At 42.2% G+C, this 20,067-nt stretch overlaps 1 protein-coding gene across 1 annotated transcript in view; it reads right to left on the bottom strand.

The window, feature by feature from the left end:
- Positions 1-20,067, bottom strand: part of Atg10 (Autophagy-related 10) — a 786,886-nt gene that overhangs the window by 79,878 nt on the left and 686,941 nt on the right. The window contains exon 4 of the mRNA XM_090386680.1: positions 15,521-15,618. Within this exon, the coding sequence (XP_090242806.1) occupies positions 15,521-15,618 (98 nt within the window). The remainder of the gene's footprint in view (positions 1-15,520; positions 15,619-20,067) is intronic.

The following is a 20,067-nucleotide window of genomic DNA, read 5'->3' as shown; positions in this document are numbered from 1 at the left end:
GGAATACAGAGATAATATCCGGCACGGTAGTATTGATTTTCACAGTAACCATGACAGCTTTGGCTACAGTTGAGATGAGCTGTGTATATGAAGGGCAAATGTTCACAGTTGAAGACTAGCGGTTCCTCCACCTCTCCTGTTCTCTCTCGCTCTCTCACTCTCTCTGGAAGTTGGCACGGATTGCACGGAAGAGACCTTTGATAAGGTGTCAGCCATATCTCAGCGAGGCAGAGAATATTAAAGCAATGGGAGAGAAGAAGTATTTCAAACGAGTATAGCTTATTATTCAGTGACCTGATGTTTTGAAATGCAATTAGGATGATTTCACTTCTCGATACAGTTTTTCTGACAGGGTGCTGTCAGAAAAACCTCTCTTGACACCCGCGATTCCGATGGGTCTACCGGTCATTGATTATGACAGGTATTTCGGATATGCTATTCAAATTGCACATTAGAGTATCCAACTGATACAGAATGACCATGGGGCAAGTGATGGTTTTCAGGCTCGCTATATATAGAACTGCATGCATTGCATCGATCACATCACTCTCACTTAGTGTGCCCGAGGAACATGCAATTTCTAAAGACGCCACTACTGTTCCTACCCATCCTATCATCCTGACCCAAACCACTCCTGAGAATAATGCAATAACACTAACCAAAAGTATCCAGCAAGCTTGCTCTACTACTGTTCCAAAACGTAGACATTTTCGCACTGTTGTCCCATGGTGGAACCCTGAATTGGACAACCAGAGAAAAGTAGTACATCATGCCCGCAAGGCCTTCCAGAGGGCTCGTGCTTCACTACCTCTCCCAGAAATTGACGCTGCCAGAAAAACCAACAGCATAATTACGAAATGCCTACAAAGATAATATCAGCAAGTCCAAGAAAAAGTCCTGACAGGAATTGGTTTCCTCAATGGGTAACAGCGAGCCCTGGGAAGTGGTATACCGAATCGTGACTAACAAACTCCCCAGGGGAGAAGTCCTGTGTTCAACACTGAAACCAGATGGTTCAGTCACCCTAACTTGGGAAAATTCCGTTACCAACATGTTGGACTTCATCTTTTCGAATGACAGCGACCCCATGTCTGCTTATCAACAATGTATTATTACCAGGAACGAGGAATATGCAACCGATCAAACTGAAGCGCCCTTTTTATTGGAGGAAATTAATACTGCTCTTCACAAAACCAAAGACAACAAAACTCCTGGAAATGATCTTCTTGAGGTGGATGTCTTAAAAAAGTTTGCTGAAAGATTTCATCACCACCTACTAGCTACCTTCAACAACTGTCTTGAGTCTGGATACTTTCCCAAAATCTGGAAGGACGCTAATATAAAAATTATCATCAGAGGTCCTGAAAAACCTCCAGAAATTCCACTCTTACAGACGAATTGTCTTGTTTCCTGTCCTTTCCAAACTGCTTGAAAGGCTTCTACACACTCGGATGGAAAGACACTACACAGAATCAAACCTGGCATCTTCCCGCCAATTCGGATTCGAACATGGAACTGGTACGAAGGATGCTCTTCAGTACCTCATCGCTTCGGCGAAAAATAGTGGATTTTCTGGTGCTTTTGGTCGCCTGTGGATTTGGCATGTCTAAGCATCCTCAGGAGGCTTAGACATGCCAAAACTCCTCTCAACCTTTACAGATGCACTTCCTCATACCTCAATCAGCAGAAGATAATGCTCACCACCAAGTACCAACAAGTCTCTGTCCTTCGACCATTCTTCTGGTCCATTGTCTTGGACGAGTTCCTGGAGATGGACCTTGAGTGTGCTGTGTCTTTGGCCTTTGCAGACGACCTAGTCTTAGTTATCTATGCTTGTTCTCGAGCACAATTGGAAGTCAATGTGAACCTGGCCCTCAGAAAGCTCCAGAGCTGGGCCCCCACACACCGGCTCACTATTTCTGGTAAGAAAACCAAGTCTATTTTGCTCAAGGGATCCCTTCAACTAACCAGACCACCAACCATAATAATTAATAGTGCACCCATAAAATTGTTCCCTGAAATAAAGTACTTAGGCATCATCCTCGATATGAAGTTGACATTTTACCCGCATCTCGTTCATGTCGCAACCAAAATTAGGAAATACACGGCACTGATTGCCAGAATTAGTAGAGCAGACTGGGGCCTTAAACGACGGGTACGTGCACTAATTTATCAAACTATCTTCTTGCCAATTGTCTGCTATGGTGCGGCAGTGTGGTGTACCAGAGCCAACATCCAGCAAAATAAAGCTAAGTTAGATTCAATTCAGAGAGTTATGCTCTCTCACAGTTACTAGAGCCTGCCGCACTGTGAGTATGCCAGCCCTTCAAATCCTCGCAGAATATCTACCCCTGTATCTTGAGGTGATCAAGAGAGGCCTATTTCAAAGACTAAAGAGAGGTATTCCCTCCGAGATCCTTGACATCCACCTTGATCTGGCCAACGATCCCAAAAGAGAGAGAAAACGTATTCCAAACAAACTCGTCGAAATTTGGCAAGACGCATGGGATAACACAAGCAATGGAGCTATCACCAAACTTTTCATACTTTCTGTTGCCCAACCATACCCAAAGTCTCCTCCCTGGTTTTCACCGGGCCTCCAAGTAACATTCTTACTTGGACACGGACCATTCAGGAAAAAATTAACAGATCTGGGCATCGAACAAAACCCACTTTGCACATGCGGACAACCTCTAAAGCTGGGAGCATGAAATGTATTACTGTCCTTATGAGGATTACAGGACAAGACTTGTCACAAAAACACACGGAAATCTACACCATCAGGAACATATATTTCTGAAAGATGAACTCTACTATCATGCCCTTACCGAGTTTGCTCAATCAACCTTCCAACTCACACGTACTAATCAGGCGACAAAGGGAATCCACCTAAACGCACTGGAAACCCTTACGGGGTAGGATAATCTAGGGCCTCTGCCCGAGTACGATACACTTCAAACCCCATCCGGGTAGGATTAACTTCAAACCCTGCTGACACCTTCGGGTGCGGGATGACTTCGCACCTGCATACTGGAAGGTGGGTCAGGTGCTATAAACGCCTTCGGGTGTAAACGCCATATGGCACCTCTTTGCAGGGTAACTATTACCCTACAATCTTTTTCTCTTCCTTGGCCTTGGGTGGGTGGACTCCCCATGCCAGGGGCTCCAACCTTCATTCCCCTCCTACTTCCGTCATCTGGAGGACGCCTTTTTTTCTCCCACGCCCTTCTTCTTCCTTCCCTCTTTAACTTCCCCCTTGCTTTTTTTTTTTAACTTGGTCTCTGTCCGGAAGCTTAGGCAGAGGCCAGCCAGAGTATTATGGACAGCCTGGCTCACCTCCCAGTGGTGGTAGCGGGCAACGAGAGTGTCCCCATTAGGGGTCTTGCGGCCAAGACGCCAGTGACATAACAACAGAACATAATGCTACTCTGACACAAACCAGACATTATACTTTTTATGGCTTTTACAGAAATTCTGTATTTCTTCACAAAGTACCATGGCGAAGATGTGGAAACCACCGGTGGCGCCTTCCACAAAACACTATGGTTCTATCTCATGATGTGGAATTTGACACTCCAATTTTCGTTTGCAGAGATTTCTTTGAGATGAGTAAAACCTTCTAGCACTAGCCGATGGTTTCAGACTTATGGTGTACCCTATTTTACTCAACTAAAATTCGCAGCTTGTCTTGCCAGATCGGGGAAATCTCTTTGATCCTCAGTTGCTTCAATATTGTATAAGAAAATTAACGAAAAAAGCCTACCAAAATCAGTCTTCAGGAAAAGAAACGTAGTCCTGTGACAACTATTTTCGGAAATGGGGAAACATTATGATGGGACATAAATTCAAATTGAGCAAGGATGTTTGCAGGATAGATGTCCATAAATTTGCCTTCAGCCAGGTAGTTGAATGTTGGAACAAACTTTCAGCTGGTGTTGCAGAAGTAAAGTGTCATTTTAGGGCCATTCGAAAACTAATTAATCTGCCCATGTGTATTATATCCGTAAATTGCACATGTTCTCAGATCAGTTTGCCGTTTGGCTTTACAAGGAATCCGAGTTCCAGGGAGAAAATACCTTGCTATCCACGCGCAAGACCAACTAACTCAGCCATAGAAGGAAAAATAACCCATAAAAATTTGTCGCGTCATTTACGGGATTCAAACTCATATCTTTCCCATCCGGTGTGGGATAAACCCCATAAAAACAGATATGATGATTTTTAAAACCAAACTTGATGTAAGAAGGCCCCCCCCCCAGGTCAAAATTAATGGTATCCAGCTTCTCCTGGTTGTGCAGGCCAGGGTTTGGGTGTGATCATAGACCACAGGTTGTCATTCCTACCTCACCTACAACCTTTAGTGAAAAAAACAAGAAGTTTACAGCCTCCATCATTAGAATTTCAAGAAGTGAGGCCTGTCCAGACGGATCCCCTCCTCTACAATAAAGTGGTATTCCTTCCCATATTCGCGACAGGAGCTTGGTTCGACAGAGTGGTAAACGTCAAAATGAAGGAAAAACTCAACTCGATCCAGGGGTAATGCTACTAGCAATACATCGCATCTGCAGAACGGTCTCCACTGTGGTAACCCAGGTTACTCTAGAGACTCTCCCATTGGACCTATTTGTAATATTTAGAGGATTATGCTTCAGACTCAAAAAAGGAATACCTACCTCCATCATGGATATAGACCTATCGCCGAATGCTGATAATAAAAGGGAAAAAGCTTAACGAGCTGATAAATGTCTGGCAAACAAGGTGGGACAATTCAACTGTTGATACTGTAACCAGAAATTTCCTACCGGATGTCTCCTTTGTGATGTCAAAGAAGGTTAGCTCATGGTTTACGATTAGTCTGGAAACGTCGTATCTTATTACTGGGCATGGGTCCCTTAACGAAAAACTTCACCAGCCAGGCCTGTTAAATGCTGACCTCTGTTTCTGTGGAGCAAAAGAAATTTTGGCACCATTTTCTCCACGAATGTGCCTGCTATGAAGACATTAGGAATAAGCTGCGAAATTAAGTCCCATCCTTCAACGTAAATCAAGTTGACCAACTTGTTCTGACCCACATCTCCTGTCTGCACTCCAGGCTTTGGCGGCTGCTGCCTTTGTTAGAAGGAAAAATATGCTTATAACTAGGGCTTACAATACCGGGATCCCAGTCATTTTTTTCCAGTATTCAAATACCGGTATTGATACAAAAATACCGGTTTTTCGGTACTAATTTAAAAAAAAAAAATAGTTTATAATCTAATCACATAAAGGTTATAAAATCACCGTTATGTGATTATGACGTCTTTATCTCTACTAGCAAATGTTCGATAAATCATTGATAGGACACCATGGAACATTGCAACCTGTCCACAATTCTCGGACAACTTCATGTTGTCCGTATCATAACTCCCAAGTCCCATTCCTCCACTACTGACTTTAGTTCAACTCCACCAAATGTATAGGTTATTCTGGGGTTGCTGTTCCCCAGGTGTAAGACCTTGCATTTTGCTGAATTAAAGCATAGCTACCACTTTTCTGACCATCCCGGAAGTCTATCTAGGTCACTCTGAAGAAGCTCTGCTTGGCAGCGATCATTAACTACTCTACTGATCTTTACATCATCTGCAAGTTTAGACATCACACCCTATATCCCTTCATAAATGTCATTTAAGATAATCAAAAAAACAGTGGTCCCAATACTGATCCTTGGGGAACCCCGCTTCTTACATTAACCCAATCTGAGGAATAATCATTTATCACAACCCCTGCCTGGTCCCCTCAAGCCATCGTGCTATCCATCTAAGGATTTTCCCTATGATTCCAGCCTGCTCCAACTTATAAAGTAACCGCTCATGTGGGACTGAGTCAAATGCTTTGCTGAAATCTAAATAGACAATGTCGAAATTATTCTCTAAATCCAGCTCACGAGTGACCTGCCAAAATGGCTAACCAGATTTGTTAAACATTATTTTCCCTTTACAAAACCATGATGTGTATCCTACAGAATTCCATTTCCATCATTCCAAGGGATCTTGAAATGATCCCTTGATTAATGCCTCCATGATTTTCCCTACTACTGAAGTTAGACTGGCCGGTCGGTAATTTCCCGTTGCACTCCTAAAACTGCCTTTATGTTCCAATTTACACCAATCCAACGGAATCTCTCCTGAGTCCAGTGATGCCCTCATAACTAGCCTTAATGGTTCAATGCACTCACTTGCCGCTTCCTTTAAGATGATAGGGTATATGCCATTAAACCACAGGAGCCTTACTCGCCTGTGGGAGTGAAAGTTTTCTAACTAAATCACCATGTGAAATTTCAACATCATTAATTTATATTTTTTTCAACTTCACTTCCATAATTTCTCATTGAGATGAAGGGTTTTTCTTCTGTAAATATCGATGCAAAGTAACTGTCGAGTTCATCTGCAACGTCAGTTGGGGTATCTAATACTATTCCACACAATTACATATGCGTCCGATCTGATTTGTCCTTCTCTTCTTTGGATTTATATGTGTGAAGAATTCCTTAAGTGCACTCTTTGCTCTCTCCCAGACTCGGTAAAAATACTATAGTGAAAATTACACTTCGCTAAATAAAACGTCTTTCTCCTTCAGAAAATGATGAACATAATTCAACCATGGAAGACCAACATGAAACAGAAAATCAGTGTTCCGCAAATTCTTTCCAAAATAAGAAATTGCCCGACTCCAATGAGATTTTAAAAGATGAACTTGAGTCGGAAATTAATGAAATACTTTTTGCTAAAAAAGATCAAAGCCCAGAGAACATGGACTGAGATCGTCTACGATTATCTCAGTACCAGAATAGAATCCGAAAGGGCGTTTTCTACCACGAATCAAATGCTTTTCGTTTATTTGTTGAGGAATACATTTAAAGTCTGCTTTAAACCACTCTTTAGTAGATGCGATTTTAATTTCCTAAGCAATGTCGAAGCAGGGGTAAAGTCTTTATTAACCATACAGGAACCGTTGATTTAAGGGAATAATGCAAACACTGATGAATTATTGCTGTTAAAAGTTCAAGTTTTTATCTAATATTCTTTTATGCAAATTAATAACTGAGTTTACTTCCAAGAAGACTTTTTTTTGATGGTCCGAAAAAGTTCTCTTCTTTAAAGCTTTATAGTTGCAGACAAAACCTGCGCTACCTTTCTTAATAAAAAAAAGAAAAGTAAACTGCAACCATTATCCTTCCATCCTACAACCAATCCACTGCAGGATGGAAGCCTCCTCAACAATTCATGTTGAGGGAAATGGAACATAATCTGCCAGGCTGGTCCAATGCGGGTTGGCAAATCGACCGTATTTAGCAGTCAAGGGCTTGAATCCCGGTCTACTCAAAGAGCGTGTGCTACTGCACTCCCGCTCTTGACCGCTTAGCTGCGAACTGTTACTTTTGTATCAGGCAAGGTATTGGTTTCTCAGTTGTTAAGTGGATGATCAAAAAAAAGTTGGAGCTTGAATTTAGTCCATGTCTGCGTTTTGTCGGTTTTTTGAAAATTGTGACCATTTCTTCATTTTTTTTTTTTTTTTTTTTTTGATTAGCTTGGGCCATATATGTGGTCTAAATTAATGGAGAAAATCAGATGAATCCACAAATAAAAATGGAGCGACCATCAATCATGATTACTCCTTTTTATTTTTGTCCAGTGAACAACACGCTTTCCCTTCCAGCTTTCAACCCCTCCAAGTGGAAGCCAGCACAGCGCCACCTAGCAATAACTACTTGTTTGCTCGAGAGTTCTGTCATGAGCCAACCAATTGGCAGATGACCCACTGATGGGCAACTTTCCGAGTAACAAACCTATATCCGTTTTTGCAAAGGTTATCGGAATCGCCGATATCTTCCTTCTGTCATTAATTTATGGGCCACTACTTGGAAATTGTTATTGAAAAAGCTTTGATAAGCTGTATCTTTTTATAATGGGGGCAAGTTATAAATAGTGGGAATTCAATTTAGAGGTATTCCACTTTATACTAAATCAATATCAATGTTGGTAAACACCTACATTATCATTCAAATCTACAATAATTGTACTTCTTCATTCACATACAGAAACTGCTAGGGCTGTAAGAGGATAAGCATTACCAGTAATCAATGTCTCTGCAGAATACGAACATGGTTCTTGTAATATGTGCAAGTTAAATAGCACAATATTAGTTATTCAAATGTACAAATGACAAAACCCCATGACCTGCTCTGTGCAGACAGGCTGCCAGAGTAGGTCATGGGGTATTGTCAATGATATACAGGAATTTTGCTAGTAGGGAAAAGGAGGTGATTATCCCTTTGTATAAGGCAATGGTCAGGCCACGCCTTGAGTAAAGAAAAGGGCAACGATGGGGTCCTCTTACCAAGAAAGGTAAGAGGACCCCATTCTGCAAATTGCAGGGCTGGAGACTAGGCACCTGCGAGGTGATCTGATTGAGGTGTATAAGGCCTTGAACGGGTTGAGTAGGCTCAATTCTGATGGGATTCTTCCTCAGATTACACACCTCAGGGGACAGATTCAAATTGAGGAAAGACAGTTGTAGAATATATGTGCGGAAGTTTGCCTTTAGCCAGGTTGATCGCTGGAACAAACTTCCATCTGTGGAAATTGATAACTTAAATAAATTCAAGGAGGAACTGGACAAACCTTTAGAGGGAATGGATGTGTGAAATTGTTTTTTTTTTTTTTTTTTTTTTTTGGCTGATGCTACATAAGCTCATACTCTTGCTTTCTTGCATCACATGCCACTACTTCTACTACAATAAAAGAGTGTACAGAGGAACGTAGGAGAAAGGTTGTTCAAGAAGTAGGACATGAAAAGTAGGAGAATATTTCCGAATTGTGATCTACCCTTTTAAGTTTGTATTCGTGAGAGAAACACAAACTGAGAATAGAAAAACAGTTTCAAATAAGAAGCTGGCAATTAAAGACTCCTGGAGTTCAAACTAAAAATCTTCACTAGCAGATCCACGTAATTAGAACTCAAACTACCACGCAGTCCGTCGCTATTATATCGCTTCGGTCAAATTTCCCGTGTTCCTCTTGCCGATTCTTCTGTGTAGGTGTATGCGTGGGAGTTCAATAATCAATATATTTTCTTTTTCTTCCGAAAGATGGCAGCACCAATATAGTTAAACATTTAAAACGCAGTGTATGTTGGAAGCCGTAAAAAAGCGACTACTCCCTCCCCACAAATCCTGTTTTTGTAGGACCACACTCCTTAATCTTGTTAATGTTTTGCTTCTTGGGGGAGGGGAATTCAGAGTTATATTAAACATAAGATAAATGACTATCAATTACTCTGTACTGTTATTTGGGAGTACAGAGAGCACGTGGCTGTAACACAATAGTAGATCAGTTGAGTTGAACTTTTACTACCATTCACATCTGATTATCTAAATTTTATTATCTCGGTTCTGAAATCATTTAGGATTGCACGCTTTCACGCTTGTCCTAAAATTGGCTTATTCTAGTTAACAGGCAATCCTAACAGAATGCCCTTGAAGTTTATTCTTCAAGCTAAGCCAATGGAAGTTGTTGTTGCTGTAGCGTTTTGAGCGGATCAGCGACTTTGACTAACGTTAAGACCACCCCCAGTGTTTTGGCAATCGGCCATTCCTTCTCGCCTCGTGGCACACGTGTCTCCGTCAGACCAGTAAATGTGATATTGCACGTTCGTGGATTTCAGTCCATAAGAAGTACTTGATCGACATGGGAAAGGGACGTGATCTACTGGAATTCAAAAGGGGTGACAGTCAGATACTGGTTGGAGAGTGGCAGAATTATAGAAGCTGTGAATACTGTGGGCTGTTCATGTAGTGCCTGTAAGTGTTCCAAGGATGGACAGATAATGGACGTGCCCATGCCTCATTGATGGTCGTAGTGAACGTAGGCTGTCCCATCTTGTGCGAGCCAACAGAAAGAAAATGATAGAACGGCTGATAATAGACAGATCCAGCATGTTTGGATTCTCCACCACGGCATATTGCAAATCTATGGGATGCAATCCTGGCGACATGGTTCAACATACATCATGCAATGTTCAGGCTTTACAGAGTCCATGCGTCGCCGTCTGGACGCGATACCGGTGGAAAAAGGAGGACATACGCAGTATTAGGTAGGTGGTCACAATATTTTGACTGGAGAGTGTATATTATGTCTATACAAGTGGGTGTTCACGGGTCGATCTGAATGCCGTGTGGGCTGAAAAATCCCGAATAACTCTTAGGGAGAACCCTACTTCCTCTGCCTGAGATCGGATAACTACAGCCTCGACTGCAGAAAACTTCAGAAATTCTTCCAGCCACGGACCTCTCTAAAATAGTGACGAAATCATTACGGAGGACGCTAATGGAGGATTTAAGGGCCTTAGAGTAAGAGAATATAATTGTATTTTTATGCAATATAGATAATGAGAAAACTAGGAAATGGGGCCCAGTCGGAAAACCAATATAGCCCATGTTCCGAAAAGAATACCAACTCCGTACTGCATGTTGGGGTAGAATATAATGAGGGATGATATTGTCACCACATTAAAAACCAACAATTTACACTCAGTGATCACTGAATTATGACCATCCCATCCGTAATGGACTATGCTGCATAACTCGCAGTATGAAAAGCAGAACAGCTTCGTACGCCAAACCAGTGGTAATTTGCATCTGGTCATGCAAGTCAAAGTGATAATGTAGCACTTATGGGACATAGTAAATATATCACGGTGGTTCAAAAGAGCTCATGCATCGGGTGATTCCATATCAGAAACAGCACCTCTTGGATGGAATCAAATTTGAAAAAATTCAGGCTTTGGATGGTTCGTGGCAAGTGAAGGGTGATGCGCGTTGTACGGGTCCAACGCCAGTTCATTGTGCGACAGTTGACACCACAATACAATATGAGGAATGCAAGAACAATAGCCCAAATGATGATTTGCCATACACTCAGACATATGGGGGTTCCACAGCAGACGACCAAAAAGACACTGTGTCCTCACCGCTGATCATCGTCGAAGGTGAATGATCTGGTGTCAACAACATGTTGCTTGAACACTGGAGGACTGGAAACGAATGAGCTTGTCGGATGAGTCCAAATACCTTGTGCAACATATCGACGGACGCCTTTGTGTGTGGCGCAAGCAGCACGAGTCCATTGACTCATCGTGTTTGGTGCCCAATATCCAGGCAGGTAGCGGTGGTTGCTTAATATGAGGCATGTTTTGCTGGCAAGAACTGGGACCCTTGGTGCGTATGGACGAAATTTCGCTGGTGAGGTCTCACCGGCAGCTCTTAGGAGACCATGTGTACCCTGTCATGTTGCATTTCTTCCCGGACAGAAAGAGGATCTTCGAAGACGATAATGTGTCCTGTCATCTGGGCCCACTGTGCAGGAGTGGTTCGAGGAATACAGTGAAGATATCACCCATCTTGACTGAACTTCAACTTCGCCTGACCTCAATTCAACTGAACAGTTGTGGGGCGTTTTGGAACCGGAAGTATTGCGTATGGACATGAAGCCATCTAGTCAGACGCTGTGGAAAGCTCTGCAGGCAGCATGGCTGCAGATCCATCTGGACGTCTTCAGACATCTAGTGGAGTCAATGCCTAGGCGAATAGCATCGAATGTTATCCATATGAACGGTTGACTAACACGGTATTAGGTAGGTGGTCATAATTTAGTGACCACTCAGTGTACACTTAAATGCATAATTTTTTTTTTTTTTTTACATTTATGAAAATAGCAACAAAGGTATCATATATTAAATAACATGTTTGCTTAAAATTTTTATGATGAACAATAGACGAACATAATGCTGTATAGCTTGTTTCACAATAACATCGAACAAACATAGGGCCACCTATTCTACAGCTAAAAATAAGTCCCTATAAACATACTTTTCAAAGGTACACTCGTGAGCCAACACATTATGCCACCCCTGCCTCCACGAGTGGACAATATCCCACAGCACCTAAGAGTGAAGTCGCCGACCGCGCAGCACATATAGGGACGACACAGGTAGTGGCCATCATTTCGTTAGTAGGAATCCAGTGCAAGTAAAGTGTATTTATTTTAGTTCATTCTGGCAGGCCCTGCCACTTAGTTTCCTGAGATTTCAGTGGCTAGGGTCTCAAAAAAAAAAAAAAAAAACTGTCATGGGGGTTAACGCTAGAATTAGTAAGGCGAAAAGGTTTGTGTACGTGATTTAATTTGGACATGATTAGATTTTGCAGTGTGGGGCGTACGCTGGCGTATAGGTAGAGTGGGGGGGAGGCTGAAGACTGGGGGATGAAAGACAGAAGTATCGGGACGATAGAGAAGACGACCCCAGGTAAAGCCAGTGAGGCAGGCCCATGTCCCATCAGGAGAAGAAATAGGGTTGACGGGGAGGGGAGACAAGAGCACCGTCGCCCTTACACGTGTAATTAGTGTTCATCTTCGTTGTTGAGGAGGTGGTATTCCTGTCCTTTTGGGTTATATCTTACACGTGTAATTAGTGTGCACCTGAGGTCCTCGTACTGAAGGCAGTCGCACATTATATGGTCCCGGCTTTCGATTTCTCCAAACAAGCATTGTGGATTCTTCGTGAGGGTGATATCCAGTAATTTTGCATTGAAGGGCCATGCTCAGTTAGCAAGTACGTTGTCTGCAACCTCGGAAAGAACCATGCTGGCGACTTCAGATAGATTCTGTCGACTTGTGGCAGGAATTTTTGTGTAATCAACCCTTTGGTGGTTTCCACACACCTATTTTGCCACACCTTCAGCAGGTGGTTTTGTAGCCGTGTCTTTTCTACCTTGCGATTGTTTGTCGGGTCTGTTGTAAATTCCAAAAAATGTAGCGATGGTTCCTTTCGACAGGTGTGAATCCAGTGCAATGGGAAAATGGAAGGATCTGATGGAGTGTGAAAACGGGGAAGAATATTCCGTACTAGAAAGGCGGAGGCCAGCCTCTCAGCAAACGCATGCATTGTCGACTGTTCGAGGACAGCGGTAGTGAAAGTGTAACGGGAATGGTCCGAAGAGGAAATCACAACCACCCAACGCGCATGGCAAGTTTAACTGCAAACTACAACCGGGGCACACAGCGAAACGTTTTCAAATACATGTTCGGGCAAACAGGCCTATGGAGTAGGCGACTCGTTGGTGTACTCATGTTGATCAACCGGCATCGACACCTCCACCTGCAGTGATACAGGAGCGCCATTCCTGGACACTGAACGACTTGCAAAAAGTTGCCCAGTGTGATCAATCAAGGTTCCAGCTCCATCATGCCGATGGACAGGTGTCTTCGACGACGAGCAAATGAACAGCTGCAACCAGTCTGCAGGTTGGGCGAAAACATACCGGCTGGGGGATAATATCATGGTTTGGGGATGTTTCATGGATATCACTCAGTCCCCTCATCCCCAATTTAATACACCCTCACTGCCAGATCCTGATTCAGCATCATTTCGAACCACGTTTTGCCATTCGAGGTGACGATGTATCCAGATGCCACTAGGCTCATCAACAAGCAAAAGTCCCTTGTAACAAGGCCCGCAATGATCAAGAATTGAAAGCACTGGCGTGTACTTGCATTTGCATTTCGGGTACACCGAAACCATTATGAGTAAATGGAGGCAGCAAGAGATTTGGGCAAGCTACAGGAAGAGCATATACTTCACGCTGTACAAGTATCTCCTACCATAAGTACCAGAAGGTCATCAGGTTGAATGAATGCTTAACATAATGCTCTGCACGAATGGAGAGCATTATATGAACAGCAAAATTGTATCCATTTCATACTACGCCTGTGCGAGAATTGTTGCCACAAATGTAGAAACTTGTCAGTGGCTCATTTTTCAAAATTAGTAAATGCCATCTTCAATTTTTCAGCCATGTTCTGATTAGAGATGAATCCTGTTTTACAGAAATGTAATTATCAACTCTTAAATAACTCATACTTTGGTCGAAGGAAACACACACACACGATTGTCAGCACTCTTCATCAATCTGATTAACCTTCTTTGAACCCCATTCTAGAAGTTCTATATCTTTCTTCCGGTGTAACCAATAGATCTGAAACTTGTATGATGATATAGTACTATGTGCTTTTCTAGCACATAGTACTATTTTTAACCCCTCTCCCAAATTATAAGTGACCCTGGATTTCTGTTTCCCAGGTACACAACCTTACATTTAAACCATTAAACTCGGTGTCTTAGCCCATTTGGGGAAAAAAAGAAGATTGGGGCGATTTAATGTCAACTCAAGACGCAAGCCTGAGTAAAATTCAGGGGGAAGACAAACTACAAGTTGCAGCTGCATATCCCAAACAGGTGATGATAATAATAGTTAGTGCTGCCACTTACTTGTGTGAACAAAATATGTCTCTACAAGGCATGGTAACTTCTATAAGAAGCATGGCTTTGAGGATGTGGAACTTGTGTCCTGAACTGCAAACATTTTGAACGAATAAAGTGAGTGCCAGTTGGGGGGGGGGGGGTTTAGATACATGCCATTTTCCACATCTAGGCTTATTTGCTTCGTGGACATGTTATAGGAGAATCATGCGTCGTGGTCTGTACAGATCTCAGAATCCAAGGGTCATTTTTTGGAGAATGTAATGCCGAGAACCCTGAATATTTGGCTATCAAAGCTACAACATTTCTTTCTAGCTGCATCTTGTATGTTTGCTAGGAAAGTTTTTTGCAAATATCTTTGTGAAATATGCAAAAAAATACTGTACAAAAACTGCGTCAAGTTCAATGTTTTTAATGCGTTTCCAGCTGGTGTGCTGTCCAATAATGATACCAATGTTGATGAGCAAACAGAAAATTTCATTCTTTCATTTTCTTTAATTGAAGAAAAAGGCAAGAAACCATTAAATGTTGTTGTTGTGTTTGGATTTAACGACACATAGGCTGCTAGGGTCATATTGTGTCTTTCTAATGGTTAATAGGAAATACGACTTTAGAGTAATACCTGTTATATATTATGGTATATTCCTACACTGGTGGGCAAAACTTAAGGACCAACACTATTTCTAAAGGTTACAACCACAAAATCTTTACTTAAGGTACTCTTCACTGATGAGAGTAGATTCAGTCGCAGCAGCGATTCTGGACGTCAGCTAGGCACATGGTATCACCCCACAAACATTACTCAAAGGGATTGATATGGCGGTCGAGTTGTTCTCGTCTTGGGAGGCGTTATCTTGGATGGATGGACGTACACAACTCCAAAAAGAGGTAATCCTTCCCCGTATGCGTCTGTTCCGAGGTGCCATTGGCCCCGATTAGGAATGGATAGAGGGGTACCCCTCTATCCATTCCAAATTTTAGGGTAATTCTTTGGTACAGACCCATGTTTGTTTAAATAAGATAATGTTCCATGATACCCTCCAGTGCTGTTCTACAATGGGCTATGGATATGAAAAAAAAAAGTTGGGACTGCCGGCGCAGAGTTCCGACATGAACCCTATGGAACACCAATGGATGAACTGAAAACTCGGCGATGACCAGAACATACCTGTTGAGTCAAAAAGCTCCACCTTTCTTCTCTGAGCACGTGTTGGTAATCGTCCGAAACCTCACTCCATATATCTTCCAGACTTAAGGGACAACCATCTGTCACAAGAAATTAAAAAAATAGTAAAACTCGGCATCGATAACATCACTATTGCAATAAGAGATTTGAAAACCATCAATATTTTCTATTTTGGATAATTTAGTTATTTATTTTTATTTTATTCTTATTAATTTTTTTTATTTTCAACTTAGCATGCACAGATCACGCCAGTCTAAACTGCTGGGTAAGTCAAGTTTGTAAAAAATATGAAAAATTTCATATTTCTAAAATATATGAATTCTAAGAACCGAAATTAATTGTTTTTCAGGTGTGAAGCTTATGTATTATCAAGCAGATTAACCAAATGGGGCTTAATCTACAGTATAATGGTTGTTGTTAGAGTTTTAGGCGCATCAGAGATTGTGGGATCAATATTGACATGTGTTTTTGTAAGGGCTGGCTCCTAGAACGTGTTCAACACTGCCTTGTATCTTTGTAAAGAACAGTGCTACTGTAAAAAGACCAGTACGTGAGTAGTGTATGTTTGTGCGAGTAATGTGCATGTTCTGTCGTTGTGGTTTGGCCACTTGGCTACCCAGAAGCAAAAAACAAATCCAAGCACAGTATTCCAAAGCCCTAAGAGCGTTCTGGGGAATGAAAATTGATCTGTGCAAAACGCACAATAAGAAAATAATCAAGAAGTACCTGGCAACTTACTTCTGTAGTGTGCTCTCCTATGCCGTGGAGGTTTGGTCGGCGGCACCACCCACCAGCCTCAGGAAACTATGGGGCCTCGAATTCTGGGTGCTGAAGTGGGCCAACTTGTGGTCGCACCAGAACTACACAACATCTAAATCTACTCTCTGTTGCAACCTGCAATATACGCCCATAGTCCACAGAGCCCATGTGCTAAAAATAAAGTCATTCCTTCATCTGTGCTCAGCTAAGCAGGATCACATCAACATCTGGAACACGGTTGGTTGGCGTTTGCCAGGCAGACATCTCTGTAGTACTCCCTCCCTATGCTCAAGGCTCCAGCGGTTACAGAATTTCAGGAGACACTTCCCTAATGTGACTCTGGACACTCTCAACTCGCTCGACATCGACCTGTGGACTATAGACAAGGCATATCGCGATGGCATCTTGGCCCATCTTGCTGTTTGTAAAGGACATTTATGTGAGTGCCGATCTTAGTTAGGCGATCTCATTTCATGTTCTGCTAAACTTGTAGTTCTTTTTCGCTGTAATTACTACTTCATTCATTTTTACATTTTAGTTATCATATTTGCTTTTATCTATTAATTATTATTTAGTTATTATTATTATTTTATTTATTTATTTGTTTCTATTATAAAACAAAATCACTTGTATAAACAACGAATTGTAAGATTCCTCTGGATTTCTGTGTACGGAATCATTATTGTATAAAATTTATGTTAATAAAGAATCTTATTATTATTATTATCAGTCACCTGGAGAGATGATTCTGGGTACTAGTCCACACCACGAAGAGTACGTACCGTCTCAAAAGAGATTTTGGCCCACCTGGTGTTGCCAGAAGGTGGGCCAGGATCCTCTCAGGGACCATTCCAGAGAGGAAAAAAGAAAGAGAAACCCGTGGTACAGGTTATGGAAAAAAAAAGAGAAAAAAATATAAAAATTATAAAGGAAGAAAAAAATTACAATAACGCTAATGGTGCACGGAAAAAAAACTAATTGTTTTGCAGCGAATGAGAACATCTATCAGCTCGGTTGGGGAGGGCAAACTGGTCTAGCTTCTCGTTCAGAGAGCCATGTCCTGTGACCAGAGAAGAGGTTTCCAGACTCAATAAGAGCCATGATTTGACTGACTTAGACGCTGGAAAGGTTACACCTGAAAGGATGTATCTTGTAACGGCTCCATTGGGGGAGGTGTGCCATCGAATCCGCCAGACGTTTGTCAACTCGTAACAACGGGCCTTCTCCATTTTTGGGTCTGCGTTTAGGTTTAATGCTAGGCTGAAGACAGCGGTCGTATTTTCTTTTTGATGCGAAAGGTGAGGCCTCTATAAATAATGTGCAGATCCAGAGGGAGGATACCAACAATCACTTGAATAGCTGCTGTAGAGACAGTATGGCAGATTCTGTGGGTTGCGAGAAGCATGGCCCCCTGTATACGGGTGAGCTTGTCCCTCATTTTGACTCGTCCAACACGATGGATCCAGACCCCCTGCCGCATTGGAGACGATCGGAAGAAAGACCGCTTTGTAATAAAGCGAGAGCGTTCGCTTAGACAACCCCCACTCGTTCCTGGAGACCCTTAAGATTGATGCGGAAAACCTTTTTATCTTGGTATTAAGATTCAGTAGTTGAGAAAAGAAATTAAGTTTGCGGTCAGTGACCACAACCAGGACATTAGCCTGAGTTATAATGGAAAGTCGGAAGCCAGAGATCTTGACTTACGAGGCCTTCTTGAGTTCCAATTTGTTTTTGAAAAGCATCATCTTCGTTTCATTTGGATTTATTTTGACCTTGTTCAGAATAGTCTAGGACTGCAGGTCCGCTAGAACTCGGTTGGCGCTGTTTTCGATGGCATGCCTTGATTTATCAAAAGCCACGATGGTAAGGTCATCTCAGATATAGATATGTAGCTAAGTACAAGCTCGACAAAATCAACAGAACAAAATGTTTTTCAAATATATTATTGTAAATAGTGTCGCTGAAGCCGAATATTTGATATAATAGGCATTTTGGCTGGCAAATTCCGCGTATCCAATAGAAATCGATCTACTATCTTACAGAGCCGCACGTTATGCGAATTATTCATGCCTATAAAAGTATGGTTTGCGACCACATCACTTCATTTCCTGGTTTTTTTTATTTTTGTTTTCTCAGAGGGATAGCCACATTTCCACTCAGGATGGCAAGTCGTTTTTAGACGATTCTTTGGTATAGCGGGCCGTTGAACTGCTTGAAGCCGGATAGTTGCAGGCGAAGGTGGCACGTTAGTCTAATGTGTCATTCAGTGTCATCTCGGCACTATGGAATCAGTTTTGCGTGGTAGCACAATGATATCGTCAGCGTATATCATTGTGCTACCACGAATCTGGGCCTTTACCACCCCACACTGGGTGGTAAAGGCCCAGATTCGAATCTCGTCGATGATGCGACGAACTTTCATGGGCTTAGCATTAGCATTAGTAGAGGCATATGATGCAAGAAAGCAAGCTTATTCAGCATCAGCCAAAAAAAAAAACACACACCACTCCCATTTCACCCCTCTGTTCGTTCGAAATATCTGTCCAGTTGAGCTTTAAATTTGTTTAGGCTATCAACCTCAACAACAAATGATGGAAGTCGGTTCCACCAACCAACCACCCGCTGGCCAAAGGCAAATTTCCGCACATCTATCCGACATCCGTCCTTCCTCAATTTGAATTTATGCCCTCTGAGGTGATTATTCTGAGCAAGATGAAGAATCCCATTGGCATTGAGCATGCTCAAACCATTCAAAGCCTTATACACCTCTATCAGATCACCTCGCCGGTGCCTAGTCTCCAGACTCTGTAATTTGCAAAACTTAAGCCTTTCTTCGTAAGAGCAACCCTTTGTTCCATTCACTAATCTTGTTGCAGTTCTCTGTACCCGTTCCAGCAGCTCTACATCCTTCTTGAAATGAGGCCTCCAGACCTGTATACAGTACTCAAGATGTGGCCTAACCATTGCCTTATACAAGGGAATAATCACCTCCTTATCCCTGCTAGAAAAATTCCTGTATATCATTGACAAGACACCATGAGCTACTCTTGCAGCTCGTCTGCACTGCTCAGAAAACTTCATATCTGCCTGCACAATTACCCCCAGGTCCTTTTCATTCTCCACCACTGTCAGTGTAGTACCGCAGAGTTGATACGTTGCTCTGGGGTTACTGTGTCCCATATGTAGTACTTTACATTTGTCAATGTTAAACTTCATAACATTGCATAAGCTTCTTCCACTCCGTGGCTGAGTTAGGTCTCGGTGTATATAGCAAGGTTTCCCCCTGTAAAAAACCGGGGGTTTTCGTCCAGCAAAGCAAGCAAATCGACCAGAGAACACAATTTACAGAAACAATACACGAGTAGTTCATGGGTAGTTGAAATTAAATTTCCAAGTGACCCTAATAAAACAGAGGTTTTTTTTTTTTTTTTTTTTTTTTTTTATGAAAGCAGTTTCAGGAGACAGGAACCAGTCCAAGAAGAGATGGCCAAGGTCGCCCAAGTGACAGGTTAAAGCAGACAGCGATCTGTTCTGGTTCATAGTACCAGCTTTGACCAGCTGTCTCTTGAGGTTGCTGCGGCCACAGTTGAATAAATTTCCAACCGGATGTTAAGAAGACTCAATTCAAGTGGACTCTGTGCAAGGAAGCCAGTGGTTTATATCCCATTAACCATCGGTGTATAGCGAAAAACCTGGGGGCCGCAACAAAGTACAAAAATCCCATTAACCCGAAACCACCGCACAGCTCGTCAAAGCTAGTGCCATGAACA

Source organism: Mastigoproctus giganteus, chromosome 12, assembly GCF_048544385.1.
Source record: "Mastigoproctus giganteus isolate SK-2022 chromosome 12, ASM4854438v1, whole genome shotgun sequence".
Taxonomy (NCBI): Eukaryota; Metazoa; Arthropoda; class Arachnida; order Uropygi; family Thelyphonidae; genus Mastigoproctus; species Mastigoproctus giganteus.
This window is presented reverse-complemented; position numbering and strand designations above follow the sequence as displayed.